This window comes from Nematolebias whitei, chromosome 1 (assembly GCF_014905685.2).
Source record: "Nematolebias whitei isolate Nwh7 chromosome 1, NemWhi1, whole genome shotgun sequence".
Classification (NCBI taxonomy): domain Eukaryota; kingdom Metazoa; phylum Chordata; class Actinopteri; order Cyprinodontiformes; family Rivulidae; genus Nematolebias; species Nematolebias whitei.
In genome coordinates, this window is record NC_056498.1 from 48782635 (window position 1) to 48803874 (window position 21240).

A 21240-nucleotide genomic window follows, 5' to 3' on the forward strand; every position below is an offset into this window, starting at 1 on the left:
GCGTCCTCGTGTGGACGGGGGACGAGCCGACAGAGAAGAGAGGAAAGGGTGAGCTTCTAAGACTGCAGTTTTCAACGCTTGGAGCTCCGCACTTCTCAGTCTGAATTTAGAAAACTCCTTGGATCAAACGCAAAACATCTTCAAAAACACAAGAAAAGAAGTCTAGTCTCTATTTTTACAACTTGTAGGAGACTCCAGAATGACAAGATGACGATGAAAGCCTGTCGGACCACTGATGTAGAATTCCCTAAGATGGATCAGGAGCTTTGATGATCCTTCACAAGCCAACGACTGCGGCCTGTTTGGATCTTCTTCTCTAATTCGAGCATCTGAACACAGCCCCTTAATTGAAAGTGAGCAACGCCGTCACTTCTCTGCTTTGTAGCGACAAAAGCGTTTGCTGACTGTTTGGTCTTCGTGTTGTCAAACAAATTCGATAAAGTGGAGGAGGCCGGTTCGTCGTTTTAAACGAGTTAGGGACCGGCCGTGATTAATGAGTTTCAGCTCAACCTGGGCTGTCGGAGCCCCGCAGGTTCCACAAACGCACCGTCAGCATACGCAGACACGTTGCATGGAGCAGCAGGAGGGCTGATGAGTGAAGAGGGTCGTGCTCGTATCAGACAGACGATCAATAAACCCGGACGCTCCGGCAGGCGCAGGAGCGTACTGCGAGGTTACATGACTCTCAGCTATTACCACATCATCTGAGTTGTAGCCATTTTTGTGTTGGATAATGCCGATCAGCCGTGGTGACCATCAAGATCAGACTTGGGCAACATATGGCTCGAGGTTGGCCCTTGGACGATCTCCATTCGGCCCCCAACGTCCTGAATAGAAAGGGTTTTAAAATCTGATTTTTATCAATGTAACGTAAATCTAATTGAAACATCTTGGACAAATACTTCCAATATGTACAAACTTTGGATTAAAAGAGGCTATTTTTTTGTGTGTTACCAGAAATAGACTGAACTTTAAAGACTCCAAAAAATCAAGCATGTGCTTATTTTATTTATTTATTTTCATATTGAACCTTACAAATACTGTAGTCCCTTGTTTATCACAGGGGATCTGTACCCTGAAGTCACGCAATAAGTGAAAAACCACCAAGTAGTAATAGTAGTACAAGTAGCAAATAGTAGTTTATTTATAAATATATATATATAAAGGTGTTTTAAACCCTTCCAACACTCTTGCAATATTCTAAACAACGTTTCTAAACGTTAAATGCTCTAAAAGAACACAGCTTGTCATGATTTCAGCTCCCTGCCTCCTCTGCTCTTTACCACCTGCAAGGGCTTTTGGCCACGCCCACTTCTCCGCTCTGCACGGTGAACAGCTGATCAGCTGCAGCAGGAAGTTTATCCTGCAGTATGGGCTGCACAAAGGTGCAGCAGGTTCTAGATCATTTTAAATAATTTTAAATAAAAATTCCATGCCGATCATGAAGCTCATCCATCAGCCAATTGTTTGTCATATCCAATCTTATTTTGAAAAAACGCGATAGAGCAAGTCCGCGACAAAGAAACTGCGAAGTAGCGAGGGACTACTGTATAAGCCAAGAGCCAGTTTACAGATTATCTTATATTATCAGAGTCTTATATTCCTAAAGATTATTGGACCAACAGATTTTTATCAAAAATGCTAACTATGCTACAACAGGAAAACGACTGAAACAAAATATATATTTTTCCCTTATCTCTAAGTGGCCCATTGATTGCTTTAAATAAACATTAAATGTTGCCCACCCCTGCCAACGTTTTAGCCAAAACATTAAATGCGTCACACTGTGCGTTGTGGACGACTCTCAACTACTTCCATGCCAAGTATTGGTAAATTATTTATAAAATTGACTGATCTATGTCCATTTCAAATAGGATTGTAATAATCAGTTGTAGACGTGCATCCAGTAAAGATTTCCTGAAATTTTCAATAAAATTTGTTCAGTCGTTCATGAGATCCTTTGCTAACAGAGTTGACGACAAAAAAAGTTAGTGGCAAAATTTAAATTAAGATGTTGCTGCGATCTGTTAGTGCTCAGAATATGTGTTGGGCATCAATCTCAGCTACCACCAAGCCAAATCTTAGCGCAATGTCTGTAAAACCAACGGAGTTAGAGCCATTTTTGTATTTTTAGGGTCGGACAGCTGTGGCAGCCATCTTGAATCAAGTTGATTCCAAAACGTAAAGAGATGTAAACGTACATCCAATGATTATATCCTGAAAGTTTCATTAAAATTGTTCCAGTGGTTCATGAGATATTTTGCTGACAGACAGGGATGTGGAAAAACCTTACCGATCCACCTTTATCTTTTGGCGGTGGGAGATAAATATTTGTCAAAGAGCTGTCCGAGTGTCTCGCCTCTTAGGGAGATCCATATTTCGGTTCTGATCGCTGCCGTTAACACTGCAATCAAAACGCGAGTGAGTTTTTAACCCACCGCTTCGGGCGGCAGAGCAAGACGTAAAGCCGCTTTAGGGTGAATCTGCGTGATAGCGATGAGAACGCATGCACAAAACAGCAGATACAGATGCTTGCTGTGCAGCTGCGTTTACTCGTCTGTTAGCAAAATATCCCGCAAACAGATTTTATTAAAACTCTCAGGAATTGAACGTGTAACGATCGTCTGGAACTGCTTTGTATTTGAACTTGATTCAAAATGGCCGCCACGGCTTACTGACCATAGGAAACACAAAAATGGCTGTGGTTCACCAATTTTTAAGAAATTAAGCTAAAACCTGGTGTGGTAGTAGCTGAAGGTAATCCCCCAACATACGTTCTGAGCAACGTCTGATTGCAATTTGTATCACCCTCCTGCTGCCCTAGGGTCAAAAAGACCCCTCAGTTTTTATTAATGTACATCTACAACTGCAGGGCAGCCGACTCGGGGCCCAAAAGTCCTAGGTTCGATCCCCAGTCATTGCACATCTCGTGGTGTCTCTGAGCAGCACGCCCTATCCCCAAATGCTCCCCAGGCGCTTTCAATAGCTGCCCACTGCTCCACCTGGTGGTGGATGGGTTAAATGCAGAGAGCCACCATCATCATTGTATGGGAACATACAATGATGACAACACATGCACATTATTATTATTAACTTTTTCAAGATCACCACCAGAGCTTGTTGGTATGAGCCGACACAAGACTAGCTAAAACTCGGTCCGTTTTACCAATCTGGAGCTAAAACCTGGTGTGAGAGTCACTTTCAATACATTCCCTGAGCCCTTGCATATATTTTTAGATCTACAAGGTTTGACCAAAACAATTAACTTTAAATCGTAACTCCTTCTATTCATGAGACTGTCTTGGTTTTAAGTCCAGTGTGACATGCTGAGCCTTTAAGTCTGGTCTGTCTTGCAACACGTCTGCCGTCACGGAGAGTTTCTGCTCTTTTTGGAGGATTTTCAGACCCATTCAGGTCAAACAGAGCTACGACGGTCCAGCGTCTGCAGCATGCATCAAAATACTGTCACTCTGCGTTATTGAACAAACGCGGTTTTCTCCGGCTGTTGTGCCAAAACTGATGGCTAAGATGTTTATGATTAATTCATGACTCTTCCTCTTACAGGGTGCTTCTGGTGAGTACATGATGGAGCTCACAACAGCTCTCCTTCTGAAGAGCTCCTGAGTGATTGAGAGGTGGCGGTACAGGGGGGAGGGGGGACAATGTTCCCTGGGTTTTGTCTCCGAGGTTAGAGTGCAATTCATTTCCTCCCGTGCTTTAGGGAAGACTCAATTGTGAAGAAATTCAACGTTCCTACACTCCACTGTGTCGCAAACAGGGAAGACGATCACGAACGCAAGCGGTCGAAATGAATTTCCTCTGCAGGGTCGCTGGACTCTCCCTTAGAGATCGAGTGAGAAGTTCAGTTATCCAGGAGAGACTAGAAGAGCCGTTGCTCCTCTTCGTCCAGAGAAACCAGTTGAGGTGGTTCAGACATCTGGTAAGGATGTACCCTGGAAGCCTCCTTAGGGAGGTGTTCCAGGCATGTTCAATGGGGAAGAGACCCCGGGGAAGACCCAGGACATGCTGGGAAGACTATGTCTCTTGGCTGGCGTGGGGACACCTGGGATTCCTCCCAGAAGTACTGGAAGAGGTGGTTGTGGAAAGAAATGCCTGGACCACCGTTCAAGATGCTGCCCCCGAGACCCGAGTTCAGAACAAGAGGATCAATGGATGGATGGATGGACGTACAGTATGTATGTATGTATGTATGGATGGATGGATGGATGGATGTCCTAGCATTCCTTGAAAGAAGGCGTATCACCCGCTACTGTTTATGCCAGTAACCCTCCTGCTGCCCTTGGGTCAAAACGACCCACAAAGCCTTGATGAAAACTTTGACCCAAAGGCAGCTGGAGGAATACATTTTGATCGTTTTATCTTGAAAACTGATGGCTCTGAGGTCAAATCTTCGAAACGATCTGCTAGTACTTTGAGTATGCGTAAGAGATGACTCACGGCTACTACCACACTAAAGTTTAGCTCAGTATTTGTAAAACTGACTGAGATGTAGCCATTCTTGTGCTGGCTAAGGTTTATTAGCCATGGCAGCCATGCTGAATTGTATTGAGTTCCATCGGCAGTTGTAGCCGTACGTCATTTTCAAAGTTCAAGTAAAATCCCTTCACTGGTTCATGAGGTATTTTGCTAAAATACAAACAGACAATGGTAAAAAATATTATTGCCTTTGTCAGCTAAATATAAAAACCTGGAGCCGTGTGAAGCAGGAAGTGAAAAAAACCTGAGAGTGGTACAAATTTCAGCCACAGCGCTCCATTGACGCTCTAAGACCATCTCCATGTTCGAATGACCTCACTCCCAGGGTCATTAACTCATCGTGTTCAGCTCGTAAATTATTTATTAGTAAATGCAGCATCACTGGAGCTTTCCCCCAGGTACCAAACTCTGGTCTCAGCAGGGGATCAAACCTCCATTTTGGTTTTCATCAGGCCTCATGCTGGCAGCAATTAGAAGGCGTAATAGTGCAACAGCTCCCACAGCACTCTGGACATACAACCAGCGATGGAGGATGTTTGTGTTTAGATGAAGTCATCGACCCGACTGATTAACTTTTAGAGTCAGACTGATTCAAGATGGCCGCCACAGCTAAATGAGCATTAGAAAACTCTTAAAAGGCTTTAACTCAGTCAGTTTTGCAGACACTGAGCTCAAACTTGGGATGGTCGAAGCTGAGAGTCATCTCTAACACGAACTCAGAGCATTAACAGATTAGAGAGGAGATAATCTCAACATTTCAAGGTTTTGGGCTGAAAAGCAGTGAGCGATATGCACTCCAAGCATATAATAAACCTTCTTGCACGACGACTTGTTGATATTTTGGTTGTTGGCGTTGGGTCGTCTGATTCTTTTGGTTCAATCTACTTCAACGCAACATCGGGGTCTTTTGTCCACTGATGGGAAAAAACTAGAAAGAACGGCGCGTCGAGCGCTGACAAATAAAGCTTTTCGAGACACAATGTCCTCCTGTCAGCGGATGACATTCAGATCTTAAGTGTTTACAGGAACAGCCTCGGAAACAAAGCCGGATCCTTGATGTCGACAGTAATTTGTGATCTGGCAGCAGATAGAGTGCAGTTTGTGGGCGACCAACAAACCCGTTATTACCAACCGGAGGGACACTTTAATGATTCCCCTTCTTGGTGTCAGTAACACTTTGTGAAACTGCACCCACTTAAGAGCAAAATGAAACAACCGTTTATTAACTCGCCGTCCTCTTTGTGACGTGTGTCCCCGCCCCAACTCCAACTGTCCCTTTGTTACGGTTTTATTGCCGGCAAAAATCTGTTTGTAGATAAATGAAACGAGTCAAACTGGGATTCTGTGGAAACAGCCGAAAAATTGTCGTTTCAGCGCAGAAAGACGTTGGACACAAAAATAAATGGTTACTTGAAGTTACTATGAAGTTTGTGGCTGAAGCTGCTTTTTGTTTATTAAACTGGACCACTTTAGTTTGAGAGATGTCAGATTTGAAACACACACACACAAAATATATATATATTAAAAAAAACAAGCAGAAGAAGTAGTTAAAACTGAGATGTTTACGTTAAAAGAAGCGGAACACAATCTGAAAATAGTAAAATACTAGCTAAAAGCTAAAAATAGCTTTGAGCTATATCTAGCTTCACGTAGCTAAAATCTACACGGACTATCTAAATGTTAAACGTAACAGAAAGCTAGGTAACAGCTTAAATGCCATAAACCCTAGCTAAAAAATTAAGTAAAGCTAAACACTACCTAAAAGCTAACTGTAGCAAAATAGTAGCCGAAAGTGGCAAAAGGCTAGTTAAAATGGCAAACAGTTGCTAAAAGCTAAAAGTAGTAAAACAGTAGAAAGAAATGAAGAGAAGCAAATTATTAAATAAAGCAAGCACAACTCTAGTTAAAGAGTAATGTAACAAAAAGACCAAATCAAAAGCTAAAAATTAAAGTAGCAAATTGATAGAAGCTAAAAGCGGGCTAAATGGAGCAAAACAGTAAGTAGCATCTTAAAGTAGTTAAATACTTGTTCAAAGGTAAAAGTATCAAAAGGCTAGATAAACATAGAAAGACTAGCTAAAAGCTAAAATAAGCTAAATGATAACTAAAAGCAAAAAGTAGTAAAATGCTAGATCAAAGCTAAAAATAGCTTATAGCTATATCTAGCATCATATAGGTAAAAGCTATATGAAGACTATCTAAAAGTTAATCGTAACAGAAAGCCAGGTAACAGCTACAATTACCTAAACCCTAGCTAAATAAAAATAAAAATGATAATTAAAATGAGCAAAAACTTAAAATCTAAATGAAGCAAAAGAGTAGCTAAACGGTAAAAGTAGCTAAACGGTAAAAGGAAAGTAAAAGAAGCAAATTACTAACTAAAGCAAAAACTACCAAAATGTTAGTTAAAGAAAAATGTAGCAAAAAGACCGAATCAAAAGCTAAAAATTAAAGTAGTAAAACGGTAGCTAGAAGCTAAAATAGCAAATACTGGGCTAAATGGCGCAAAACAGTAAATAGCAGCTTAAACTAGTAAAATACTCACTCAAAGCTAAAAGTATCAAAAGGCTAGATAAACAGAAAAACTAGCTATGAGCTAAAATAAGCTGAATCCTAACTAAAAGCAAAAAGTAGTACAATGCTTGCTAAAAGCTAAAAATAGCTATATCTAGTAGCTTCATATAGCTAAAAGCTATATGAAGACTATCTAAAAGTTAAATGTAATAGAAAGTCAGGTAACAGCTACAATTACCTAAACCTTATAATAAAAAAGAAAAAGGCTAACTAAAATGAGCAAAAGACCACCTAAAGCTAAATGTAGCAAGAGTTGCTAAAAGCTAAAAATAGTAAAACGGTTGAAATAAATGAAGAGGCTTATTACTAACTAAAGTGAAAAGTAGCTAAACACTAGTGAAAGAGAAATGTAGCAAAAATACCAAATCAAAAGCTAAAGTAGCAAAATGGAGGCTAGAAGCTAAAGCAGCAAAAAAAAGTGAGCTAAACGAAGCAAAACAGTGAGTAGCAGCTTAAAGTAGTAAAATACTTGCTCAAAGCTAAAAGTATTAAAAGGCTGGGTAAATTTAAAAAACTGGCTAAAAGCTAAATGCTAACTAAAAGGAAAAATTGGAAAAATGCTAGCTATGAGGTTAATATAGCAAAATACTAACTAAAGCTGGAAAAAGGCTAGCTAAAAACTAAAAGTAGCATTACACTAGCTTCATGTTAAAAGGCGTAAAACGAGCTAAAAGTAATAAAATGCTCACTAAAATGAGCAAACAGTAGCTAGAAGCCAAAAGTAGCAGAAACTGACTAATTTCCTGCTTTTTAACTCTTCTAACATCGGCCTGTTCATGTTTCTCTTTTGGTAGATGTTCAGTTGTTGTATGTTGATGACATCACTCTCAGCAGAAACGGTGTCTCAAAGCTAAATATTTTCTGAATGCAGAAGCCCCCCGCCCCGCTCAGTGCCGCCCAGTCCAGTCAGCGTTCCTTATTCCAGTTGCTGAAAGTTGGGAAACCTCCAGCTGTTCCTTTGTTTCACAGCAGATTTAGCACGTCACTGTTCTCCAGCCTCTTTGTTCCTCGTTCTGTTCTAGGCGTACGTTATATGGAAGGTTCTGTAGAAGAGCTCGGCTCCTGCTGCTGAGAAGCTGGGGGGGGGGGCTGGTTGTGGAGTTTCAGGCGTAGCGGGGATGTAATTGGGGCACTAAAGTGAGAAGAACTGGTTCAAATGATATGCTTTGAATGAAGCCTTGTAGTCCATTATAAACTGGATCTAACTCAGCAGGAACCAGTAAAATAGAACAACACAAGGCTGCCCCCTGCTGGCAGGAAACGGTACAAGCCCAGTAAAACAATGGAACATGTGACAGTCGTCTGCAGACGTTAGATAACAAGTCCCAGACATGTGAAGTTATTATTTTTCTTCAGTTTTTCTCCTCTCTGCACCTCAAATGGAGAACTGACCTTTTTATTGTTTTGTTTGGATTTTAATGAATCGTGCATCTTCTGGATGCACACAATGACTTCTGGAGTCGAGATGAAACGGAAAGACCGCTGTAAATCAGTGAATTTTACAGATATTGAGCTGAAATTTGGAGTGATAGTAGCTAAGGTTGATGCAAAACACATGCTTCAAGAGATCACACAAAATGTTGCATTAAATTGTGCAAGACATTGTTTTCAGGGTTTGACCAAAATGGCGATAAGTGTTTCACAGCATCCCTTCAAGGAATACTGAGCTTTTCCCTTTTTTAAAAGCCTCCCAGTGAAAGACGGACCAGAGGGAGTAGAGCTGCAGGCAGCGCCATCAGAACCCATTTAAATCTCTGCCGAATCAGTACCCTGGACCCTGAAACCAGCGTTCAGGTGTCGCCTCGTCCAAAGCACCTGAAGTTGGTTTCCACTGCACCCCCTCTCCACCACCACCTCTTCTTAACAACTGCCAACTCGTTTAAAGAGCCGACCCTCCGCCGACAGCAGCTTCATTCGGGAGAAACCTCACTGATGTCCTCGCAGTGTACATCGAGTGTGTCTTTCAGACTGTCCACGGCTCCCGTTTGAATTTAGGAAGGACATCTTTCAAATGTGCCTCTAAAGAAAAGACAAAAACTGTTTTCTGTGTCTGAAGAAAGAAAAAAAAAAAAGCTGCAGCGTTTCCTTTAGCTCCTGAGAATTTATTCATGTTTCTGCCTTAAAAGGAAATCGAAAGGCGCAGTTTTTTTTTTAAGAGAAAGCAATAAAACCATTTTGTACGCTTCCTGTCCTGAATAAGATAATAAAGAGAGGTCGTCTGCACAAACTGGAGCCAAGAAACACAAACTTAACAAAGGTTTAATATTTATATCCCACTATCTTTCATCAAGCCTTAAAAAATTACCGTAATTTCCGGACTATAAGCCGCTACTATTTTCAAACGCTTTGAACCTCGCGGTTTATACAATGCTGCGGCTAATTTATGGATTTTTTTTTTTGACGGGCTAACAAGCTTCATGCCGCCAAAACATTTAGCCTCGTCACACCTGGGCGCTGACATAGCTGTCCAATAAACGTCTCTCTCGGGGGGTGGGTCCTCGTGACTCAGTGAGACTACCTGTATAAATAAAGATTAAAACACTGCCCAGTGAAATTACTGAACAGGTCAGTGGACCAATGAAACTGGACCTTTGTTTCTCCCCTCCCCATGGGAGTTCCCCCCCTTCAATGTACACAACGAAGTATTTGCAGCCACTCAAAATAAGTGTGAATCGTAAATCAAATCAAAACGCGAATTTGCCTCGAGATGAAAGTGACATTGAGAGCGACGTTAGAGACTGAGGACGTGACGTTTATCTGAGGCTGTTCATTTCTGACACTGAAGACGACTTTAGTGGTTTTAGTGCGCAGGAGGAAGATGAAGAGCAATCAATGAATTCCTGGTAGGCAAATGTATTTATTTATTTCCAACATTTTTCAGTCTGATCATCTGGACAGTTTCTTTTTTTTGTGCTGAAACGTTTCGCCTTCGATCCAGAAGGCTTCATCAGTCAAGGAAACACACAACAAAACTGATTCTTCCCCCAACAGCTTACTCCAAAGTGGAACAAACCAGTTCTGCTTGTGATTAGATGGTCTCTCTTATGTGTTATGAATGACTCTCAGCTACTACCACTCCAAATTTTAGCACAATCTCTCTATAAGTGGCTGAATTATAGCTATGTTTGTGTTTCCTAAGCTATGTTGGGTGCAGCGGCCATCTTAAAATGGGTTGAGTCCAAATGTGAGGTGGTGAAAGAGGTGACCGGGCTCTTTTTCTTAACCTGAAATAGTTTATTCTCTTTTATTTGTGGAGGATTGTCCTGGGTCTACTCCAGATTTCCTAAATATTTAAAGTAGCGTCCCTTTTACTGAACGCCGGTCGTGGGACCTGCAGCTCCTTTTGCTCCTGGGAACACGGTGGAACAACAGCCAGAGGTTAATGCAGCGATGATGATGACACCGAGCTGTTGATGCTCCGGAGACGAGATGGTGTGAAACTCCTCATTTACGTTTAAGAATTACCTAAATCCTCATTTTCAGCATCAGGAAAAGAACAGGCCGTCATCCTGAGCTCAGTGGGTGTGAAGTCTTTGTTTCACGCTGCTGAAAAGTGGAAAATGAGCGATAAAATGGTTCGCCTTGTTTGGGTAGTGTTAGCAAAATATCTCATGAGCCACAGGACAGATTTTAGTGAAACTTTCAGCCTAATTCAAGGCTGCTTCCAGGGGTGGTTCATATGAAGCAACACAAAAACAGTTATGGCTCAGCCATTTTTAGAGATATAAAGCTAAAATTTGGTGTGGTAGTAGCAGAGAGTCATGCCCTACATTTACTCTAAGTGCTAAAAATCTACGGGCATTTTCAAGATTTAAAAAAAAAAATAAAAATCATAGTTCGACTTTAAAATTAAAAACATACCATTTAAAATAGTCCCTAATCTTTTATGAAGTTAATTTTAGGTTTAAAAACTTGTAATAATGTAGAAACTGCAGCTCACTAACTGAATGGACATGATTTTTTACATGCACACGTTTTATTGCATAAACTAAAGGTTTTATCGGAAAGCCTCTAAAAAGAATCGAGTCTCTTATCAATAGGCCTGTCGCGATAAACAATAAATCAGTTAATCGCATGATGAATGAAAATTATCTCATTTTCATTTATCGGCTTTATCGTTTCTTCGTGTCTCTCTCTTTCTACTGAAGACACTGGATGAAAAAAAGGCTCGACTCTTCTTCACTGACCCCTCCCTTTCTCTTTTCTCTTTAAAATCTGTTTTAAAGTCCAAAATCACATTTTTTGAACGTTAAAAGCAGCTAAGCTGAGAAGCTAAGCTACGTGCTAAGCTAACAGGCCGACCTCGAGAAAAAAAACTGTGTTGTCGAAGCTCCACAATTCACGGTTGAAATCCGTGCCTTTGTGTAAAAAGGTTTTCTCTGCAGAAAGAAGCTGAGAACTTGTTTACTGATTTTTTTTTAATTAAAAGCTTTGTGTGACAAATGCTATGCTAAACAACTTAAACCACGCCGAACGTCCGCCATTTTGAAAACCGAAAAAAAGGAAGGAGAGACGGTTCATGTCACATCAAGGGGCCTCCCTCCCATTTTTTTAGAGACACGCTGCTCGCTCCCTCACTATCCATCCTTTGGTTCAAACAGTCTTATACTGCCATCTAGTGGTCAATAAAGGTACTACACTCAAAGCAAATTAACCAACATTTATTCTTAAATTTGACAATAATTACTAATTATTGTCAAATTTCAAACAATATTATTGTTTATCGCTGTAATTTCTGAGACAATTTATTGCCCAGCAAAATTTGTTATCGTGACAGGCCTACTTATCTATAAGTTCTTTAGAAGAGGGCACTCTTTTAATTTTGAGAATTAGTGACTCCAGCGATGAGACCAAAAATACTTTTGTCTTTTACTTTAATTTTTATCGTTCCATCACTTTCTATAAAAAAAAAATTTAAAAAAAGTCGTGGAAAGCAGATGCTTATTATTTCCTTACACTATTCAACTCAGCAGCACATCATTATAATTAGCCATATTTAGTGTGCAGTACAGCCAAAGACCTGGATTTAAATCCTAGAGTCCATACAGGAACGCTGAAGTTGAAACTGGAGCCTTTACAGCACCCCCCACAGGATGGTCCCGGGAGCAGTTTTAAGCCCCGCCCACTCCTTGTAAACAAAAGGGTCTTTGCTGTTGCTGCTGTGTATTTTCTCAGATATCCAGGAAACGGCAAACCAACACAAGTTGAAAACAAACAAAGCTAATGGACTAATATTCTGTAGCTGAAGACGTTTCGCTTCCTATCCAGGAAAACTGCTAAAGCGTATGGAACTCCAAGCTTTAAACGGCATGACAGGTGTTCTGTTTATGAAGCGGCTTGGGTTCTTTGCTTTGGTCATGTGCATGAAACGGTGAATAAGACCCTCTTTAAATGTGAACGTCACTTCAGTCTCAAGCTGTTACGTCCAAAATGGTGAATGCATGAACGCTTGTTTGGACCGAGGATAGGGTTGGGTCGCTCCTACAGGGTGAGCAGCACAAACAGCACTCTGCTATCCTCCATTGTTACTGTCTATCTTCTGTTTGTGCAGAAAAGCTGTCGAATGGGTGCAGTGTAGTGCGCACGTGTGACTTTACATTTCCTGTGGTTTCCCTTGAGAGGATGCCAGTTGTTTCCTCAAACCTCCACTCTGAGCCCTGGATTTAGAAGGTTCGGCGTCAGAGACGAGAACGGCTGTTGTCCTGTAGACGAACGGCCGAAACGCAGAAGAAATGTTTCGGTTTCCCTTCAAAACATGGTCGTGTGAACAGAGCTTTACAGTGAAATTGGCGGGGCTTAAAGCCCCACATCCCTCATGCGCAGGCACTGGTTCCAAAACTACGAGTACAACCATTGTATCCAGTGTTTCCCCTGGATTAGTTCCCTTGGCGGGGCGCTCGTCAAATTTTATTTTTGTCTATAGAGGGGGAGTGAGTAGGGAGGACGGGACAGAGTCATGGCTGTGTTGCCCACCTGCTAGCTTAGCGCTACGTTGCTGCCAATTTTTAATCAACCGGGGGGATGCAGACCGGTATGTTAATAGCATTTTTGCTAGTGCTTTTGTATTTGCACACTGCACTACGTCAATACCGACAGTTGCCTACAGCCCGGATCCGGCCCGGATGTGCTTAATGTGCGGGCCGGGTTGGTGTCAGGCTTTTGATTGTGCCAGCGGACGCACGTGGCTGATGATTCAATTATATGGCAACATGGCTTGCCATACAATCACCAGCTGCACACGGCCATTTGACCACGCGCTGACCGGCCGGTTGAAAGAAGTTTTTAAAAAGTTCAGTTAAGCTTCGGATGGACTACTGCCAGCAATCCAAAGCCCAAATGGTACGTTCAGCCTGCACTCAGCGGACGCGCGCCGCCAACCCAAACAGGTGAGATCCCAAAATATCCTCGCAGACATGTCAGAGTAGAGTCCGTGTCTGAATAATGCAGAATGCAGGCAGGAACAGGAATTTAATGTGCTTTGACGACCATAAAAGGACAAACACCCCCTCAGCTCCGATCTTCTGCCCCCTCAGCCGCGCGCGTCCACTGACCGTTAATAACTATATAAGCAGTCAAAGCTTGATTAAAACTGTCGGGGGCGGGGTGGGGGTGGGGTTTGTTTGGGTTCGGCCCTGTAATTACTGTTAATTCGTCGAGTCGGATGAGATTCATAAATGATGTCTATGGGCTGGGTCAGGTTGGATTTTTTGGGCCCGAATGCAGCTCTACTACCTGGGGGTGGGGGGGGGGTCAGTAGACAGGGAGCTCGGTTTTGTTGATGGTGCTTGTATAACGGTGAGGGTGGGGGAAACTCTGGTGTCACTCTACAGTTGTTTCTGTTTACGTGACAGAACCTGGACTCACCGTGCAGGGCCTCCCTCTGCTCCAGCTCCTGCCTGAGCTGCCGCCGCTGCTCCTTCATCCGGCACAGCTCCTGGCTGCTCCCCGAGCTGAGGCTCTGCAGCCTCTGGACCAGCGCCTCCAGCCGGTCCCGCTCCAGGTACACCGCCTTCATCTCGGCTCTCAGCTCCTTGGCGCTGCCGAAGTCATTACCTGCGCCGGCGCACCACAGGGAGGACATTAGGCTTCCGCCGCCCATTAGTGAGGCTTCTTGAACATTAATGGGCCAAATTAAGAGGCTAATGGCGAGTGAAGCGAGTAAATGGGGTAAATAATGGAAGTGTAATGTGGCAGGGGTGGAGGTTTGTGGAGCTGAGTGGAAAGTTACCGGAAATAGCCGCCAGTTTGGCTTCATGCAGCGCCAAAAGCTGCGTTTCGGTCTCGCTGACTTTCCTCCTCAGGCTGCTGCCCAGCCTCTGACTCATCACCACCTGGGGAGAAGAAGAGCAGAGGCATGGATCCCACAGGAAGTGCTTCGTTCTCCTTCTTACATCTTACAGGTTTATTTACGGCCTTCTGAGCTGAATGTGCAGCCGAGACTCAAACTTGATTTTTTTTTCTCTCTACAACCTTTAAAAACAAAGTTTTCCCTCATGTCTCAGACGGAGAAATGTGATATCTCCACAAAACGACATAATTAGAAAGTAAAGGGGAGAAGCACTGAATGCCTGTTTTCACCATCGTTAAACAAAGCAAAGGCTGATGTCTGTCCATGTCTGTTAGCAAAATATTTCATGAACCACTGCATAGATTTTAATTAAACTTTGAAGAATAAATCAGTGGGTCGTCATTAGAAGTGGGTTTGCTTTTAGGAAGGACTTGAATCAAGATGGCCGCCACAGCTAACTGGTCTCGCCAAACACATAAATGGCTATAGCTCTGTTAATGTGATGGATAATGAGCTAAACTTTGGTGTGGTAGTAGCCGACACTGATCCCCAACTTTTACTCTGAGCAACAACTGATCGCACAAGACTCGTCTTTTACATCCTGGCAATAACTGTTGTATTCAGCTGTCTGTTAGCAAAATATTTCCTGAACCACTGGATGGATTTTAATAAAACTTTCAGGAAAAAAAATCAGTGGGTTGACATTTACAACTGATTAACTTTTAGAGTCAACCCAATTCAAGATGGCTGCCACACGCAAATAAAATTTTTAAAATGGCTGTAGTTCTGTCAGTTTTATAGATGTTGAGCAAAGACTTGGTGTGGAAGTAGCTGAGAAGTATCTTCAATACACAGTTTGAGTGCAACACATTCAGAAACTTAGGAGTACCTGTTATGGTGAATCTAGTTTGTCTGTTGGCAAAATATGTCACGAGTTACTGGATGATAGTCCGGTAGACTCGGCTCGGTTGGGGACCAATATTCAGAACATTTGTTTACATTTCAGCTGGTGCGGTTCACATTCACACCGCACTGAGTCAACTGAGCCAACCTGTCCCCCCCCCCCCTCGCCTGTGGTGGCGCTGCACCAAGAACTACTGAAGGAAACGACACGAAAACCTTTTGAAGAAGACCACAAAGTTCATGCTCAATCATCCAGGTATCAAATCCAATAATTCTCAGTCAGGTCATCTGGACAGATGGATGATTGAGCATGAACTTTGTGGACTTGAACCACTTTGGCTGTGGCTGCCTGCCTAGGAGGAGTCGACGAGGGACAGGACGGCCCCTAGAAACCATCTCCAGCAAACTGGTTGGTCCACTTAAGAAGTTTACCGCTCGGTGGGGAAACAGTTTACTGGAACTCCTCAGACTGATGAAGCCCTCTGGATAGAGGGCGAAACGTCTCTATAAAAAGGAAACTGTCCAGATGACCTGACTGAGAATTATTGGCTCTGAAGAAGACATTTCTTCTTCTTCTGGAAATAAAACCAAAAATGGAGTGGCGTCAAATTGTAGGGGTTTTAGGATTTCTGTTTTGTCATTTTTCAACCATGGACTCGGCGAGAGGAGAAGATGAGGCAGAAGACCATGGAGAATGTTGTTTTTCACACAAGGTGGCTGAAACGGCTCCGTATGAGGTAAGAGAAATGCATGTTTGTTTTGGTTGTATTTACCCAGAATGCCCTGAGTTGTAGTCCACTTCCTGCTTTTGGAGCGGTCTCCAGTCTACTTGCATTCACACTGCATTCGAACAGTGCTCGAGTTCACTTCAACCGAACCGAGACCTGGGTTTATAGGCGGACCAGAGTTCGCTTTTTATCAGAGTTCGATTGCACATTCACACCTCCCCAAACAAACCCGACTTTCTAAGCAAACGGACTAGAGTTTGATTAAATTGGACTAAACAGGGCTGGTATGAACGCAGGCACATTAAAATCCCAGAGTTCACCCTGAGGAGCTGAAAACTGCTCTTCTTCTACTGGAACCATCATTGTGTGAATGTTCATGAAGCCTTCACTCTTTCACAATCTATTTTTCTTCCGTACGTTTTTCAGTGCGATTCTCGTCCCGCAGTTTTCAGCTTTTTCAACAAATCATAAATCAAAACGTTCAGCTCTTTCAGGACAATCCTGCTGTGACTTTTGGTGTTGGTGCAACTTTAGCTTTTTGAAATATTTAACATTTTCTGCCATTTTTTTTTTCATCATATAAAATGACTTCAGCTCATTTTCCATCCTTCAAATCTTTAGATCTGTTTACAACCTTTTACTGCTCCTTTCGCATTTTGTTCTGGTTCAGCTTCTTTCAGCTTCCTTGTGCAAATTTAAACTTTTTTCAGCTACTTTCAGCTCATTTCAGCTGTTTTTTCATCTGGTTTGTGCTCCTTTCAGATTCTTTCTGCTAACTACAACATTTTTGTACTTATAACTTCTTTCTGCTCTTTTTAGCTCATTTCTGCAAGTTTCAACTTTTTCTACTATTTCAGCTACTACATTAGCTGGGGGGGCTAATTGAAGCTTTTTTGGATAATTTCCCTTTTTTGTTCTCATTTTTGCGTCTTTCAGCCTAATAGGGCAAACGTGTTGTTTCTGCTTTCTTCTGCTAATTTAAGCTTGCTCTAGCCTTTCAGCCGCCTTTTTTTATTTGTTAGCATTTTTAGCTAATTTCAGCTGCTTTAAGATAAATTCAAGTTGTTTTGGGTAATTTCAGCTACTTTCAACCTAATGAACTTCTTTACGTTCCTTTCAGCTTTTTTCTGATAGTTTCAGCTTTTCCTGCTACTATTCAGCTGTTTTTGTGCTAAGTTTAGCTTTTTCAGCTAATTCCTCATTGTTTGAGCTCATTTCAGTTCCTTCCACTTCCTTCAGGTAGTTTAAACTTTTTCTGCCTTTTCAGCTATTTTCTTTGCTAATTTCAGCTTTTTTTAATGAAATTTCCTAATTGTTATGCTAATTTCTGCTTATTTAACCCTAATTCAGCAAATGTGTGGGGTTTTTTTCTGCTTTCTTCTGCTAACTTAGACTTGTTCTTCTGTTTCGGCTACATTTCAGCATGTTTTTTTTAGCTAATTTCAGCTGTTTTTTTAGCAAGTTCTTGAGCAATAAGCATTCAAATTGCATTTTTGCAGGAAATGCAGTTGCTCTAGTTACGTATACATTTCTGCTGCCTTAAGCTTTTTCCCCAGCTGCTAAGATTTATATGCAGCAACTGAAATGCATTCCTTCAGAAAACGCTACACTATCGCCCGCCACCACGTCTTGCTCTTCTTGAGATTAAAGTGTTATGGTCAAACCTTGTAAAAAAAAAACGTTTGCCTAGTTAGTACTCAAAGTATGTATTGTGAACGACCCTCAGCTACTACCACACCAAATGTTAGCACAATATCAGTAAATCTGACTGATTTGGAGCCGTTTTGGTGTTTTTTAAGTTTAGCTGCAGTGACCTTCTTGAATCAGGTTGACTCCAAATACGAATCAGCTGTACGATAAAATTCTGCTTATTTCATTGAAATACATTACGTGTTTCATGTGATATTTTGCTAACGGACAGAAACGCAGGTAATGCAAGTGTTTTAGCACTCAGAGTATAGGTTGAGCGTGATTCTCAGCTACTACCACATCAAATCTTATCTTTAAAAAAAATAATAAACTAATTGAATTATAGCCATTTTTAGCTTTGCTTGGGTGGCTTATTTCTGGCGGCCATCTTGAATTGGCTTTACTCGAAACTTTAACCAGTTTTAAAAAGTTTCTGAGAACTTCTTGAAATTCATTCGAGTGATTTAAGAGATATTTTGGCTAAAACAACAAACACAAACAAATATTTATTGTGTACCATCGCCTTTCGGTTGTGGGTGACAAACACAATGTCAAAGCTAATAAACTAGACTTGAAATGCTATGAAACTTTAAAGATTAGTTATTTTAAAAAGGCACCCATCCTTTTTGTTTTAGCTGCGCTCTGACTAGCCATTGGCTCATCAGTCCAATCAGTAATAAACAGTTGAGATCAGTAAAGAGCCATCTACAACAGGTAAGACAGTCACTGTTCATAACCTTTACCCAAACGCTCCAAATGATTTGTCCTAAAAGATCTGTCAGTCAGAACAGACGGGATGTCAGAACGTCAGAGTCGGTCTTCGTCTGCTCGTTTTGATTCGACAAACAGAAATCTATTCTCAGTCAGGAGCAGCAGGATGTCAGCTTGGATAAACCCTCCCTGGATTCACATCCTCGGTAAAAACGAGGCGAGAACGTTGAAAACAAAACGATCTGATTCTGTTTTCCCTCCCGTCTTATGATAATTGAAACAAGAGGACCACCTACGGTGCATAATACGCCTGTCAGTGAATTATTAGAGGAATTAAAATCCAAAACATGACGCACGCATGCCATCCTCAATATATAAGTCTATTAAGTGTATACATGGAGGGGTTAAAGGTCATTTAGACTGATAATAATGTGTGGATTGTCCTGTGGACAGATAATGACAAGCTAGGGGACAAAGAGTTGGACGTTTCAGTTTCTATGGAGCAAAGGCAAGATTTTAACCATGACCTTTGACCCTGTGAGCTTGAAATCAATAGGGATCGTCCTTGACCCATAAGGTGTCCAGCTGCACAGTTTGATATGTTTATAAAGAGCAAAGACAATGTTTTAACAAGTGGGTCACATGTGACCTTGACCTTTGACCCCACAACTTTAAAATCAATAGGGATCGTCTTTGGTCCAAGCGACACGGTGGCACAGGTGATAGAGTTGTTGCCTCTAAACAAGAAGGTTGTTGGATCAAATCCCGGCCGGGGACGTTTCTGGGTGGAGTTTGCATGTTCTCTCCGTTCATGCGTGGGTTTTCTCCAGGTACTCCGGTTTCCTCCCACAGACCAAAAACATGCATGTTAGGCTGATTGGTAACTCTAAATTGTCCCTAGGTGTGAGTGAGAGAGTGAATGGTTGTTTGTCTCTGTGTCCCTGTGATGGACTGGAGACATGTCCCCCACATCTTGCACAGTGACTACTGGATATGGACACCATTGACCCCCGCGACACGGAAAGGAAGAAGCGTGTAAAGATAATGGATGGATGGATGGATGGATTGATCTTTGGTCTACAAGGTGTCCAACTGTGCAGTTTATGTTTCTATGGACCATATACGATGTTTTAACAAAGGGGTCCTGTGTGATCTTGACCTTTGACCTCTTGACCTCAAAATCAATAGGAGTCATCCTTGACCTATAAGGTGTCCAGCTGCACAGTTTGACACTTCTGTGTTTGGATTTATCATTTTAGAGCGCAGACATGTAACAGTCCACAGACGGATGAACGATGTCATGCTCTAACACGTCCCGTCCTCGTACCAGCGTATAAAAATATCAAGTAAAGACAGAATTGTAGTCATTATTTTCAAAGCTTGAGCCAAGTATGTAAAACTCAGTTTTCACCACAGCATGATCTAAAACTCTAACAAGAAAGATGGCGGGTGGTGGTTTGTGTTTCTTTGAGGAACGGTTGGCCTTTAATCAGGCTTCTATCACATTTATCGTAATTGCCGGTGTATAAGCCGCTACTTTTTTCACAGACTTTAAACTCCGCGGTTTATACAATGCCCCAGCTAATTTGCATGATTTATTTTTTTTGGGACGGACTGATGAGCTTCCCACCGCCAGAAAACATTTAACTTTGACACACTCAGGGCTCACATAGCTGCCCGATGCACGTCTCTCTTGGGGGTGGGTCCTCGAGACTGGGTGAAGCCCACACCTCTTCATGACGGCTAACTCTCTCACTCATGGTTCACTTTGTAACGAGAGGCAGCGCACAGCTACTAAGAGAAATTTACAGCTCTTGTTGTAGATAAAAGAGCCATCCACAACAGGTAAGATGTTCACCTTTCCACTGAACCCCATGATCTAAATGATCCCGTCAGGTGACTCACTTTAGCTGTAGCTTCCTTGATGGACAGATTCAGGGCCTGTTCCTGCTCCTGAAGTCTGCAAAACAGAACAAACAGTTTTAATTGATAATCAATCAATTCAAATTGTAATAAAAAGCCCAAGTTGTTGTTTTTTTTACCTCGAACAATCAATTTACTGAATATCTGATAATGACGTATTGAACATAAGGTCGGGTAAAAGGTGCTACTAGGGGAAAATGTCCCTTTTTATTACCACGCAGGGACTTTTTTTCTTCTTTAAATAATTTACAGGTGTGTTTTGCTCACCTGTAATCAGGTTTTCACACCCAGAATGTTTACAAAATGTCTTTCATGTATAAAATGAGGACTTTCTCGTTTTAGCTCTTGAAAATTAAAAAACATCCAAAATTAACGATTTTGCACTAAATTAAAAGCACATTATTATTCTTACAGCTATTACTGCCCATCAATAAAAGGCTCCGCTGTGCATTTATCTCTCTGTTAGAAAAATATCCCAAGAACCAATGAATGAAATGTAATAAGTAAACGTTTAATGTGCATCTACACCCTAACAAAGATGGCCGCCACACCAAATCAACATTGAAAATTTATCCCATGTTGTTTAATAACATTACCTAATGGAAGCATATACAAGGTAAAGAGTAGTGGTCCAAGCACTGAACCTTGAGGAACTCCATGCCTAACTTTGGTGTATGAAGAAGATTCACTATTTACATTTACAAATCGGAATCTATCAGATAGATATGATTTAAGCCCATTTTAATTTTTAAAATATAAAGTATAGAAAGAAACAGTAAATAAGGATCTAATATAATACACTATGATATACGCTAAACAAACGCCAAACAATAAGCTAAAAGATATACGCTAAACACTAATAATGTAAAACAATACGGTGTATGAAACAGCAGCCTGAACATGAGACTGTAGTGAGCAGATGGGTAT

General features: G+C 41.6%; 1 protein-coding gene across 1 annotated transcript in view; it reads right to left on the reverse strand.

Moving 5' to 3' along the window:
* Positions 1–21240, reverse strand: part of disc1 (DISC1 scaffold protein) — a 64126-nt gene that overhangs the window by 26149 nt on the left and 16737 nt on the right. The window contains exons 7-9 of the mRNA XM_037691360.1: positions 20296–20350; positions 14300–14402; positions 13936–14124 (exon numbers count right to left, since the gene is read on the reverse strand). Coding sequence (XP_037547288.1) covers positions 13936–14124; positions 14300–14402; positions 20296–20350 — 347 coding nt within the window. The remainder of the gene's footprint in view (positions 1–13935; positions 14125–14299; positions 14403–20295; positions 20351–21240) is intronic.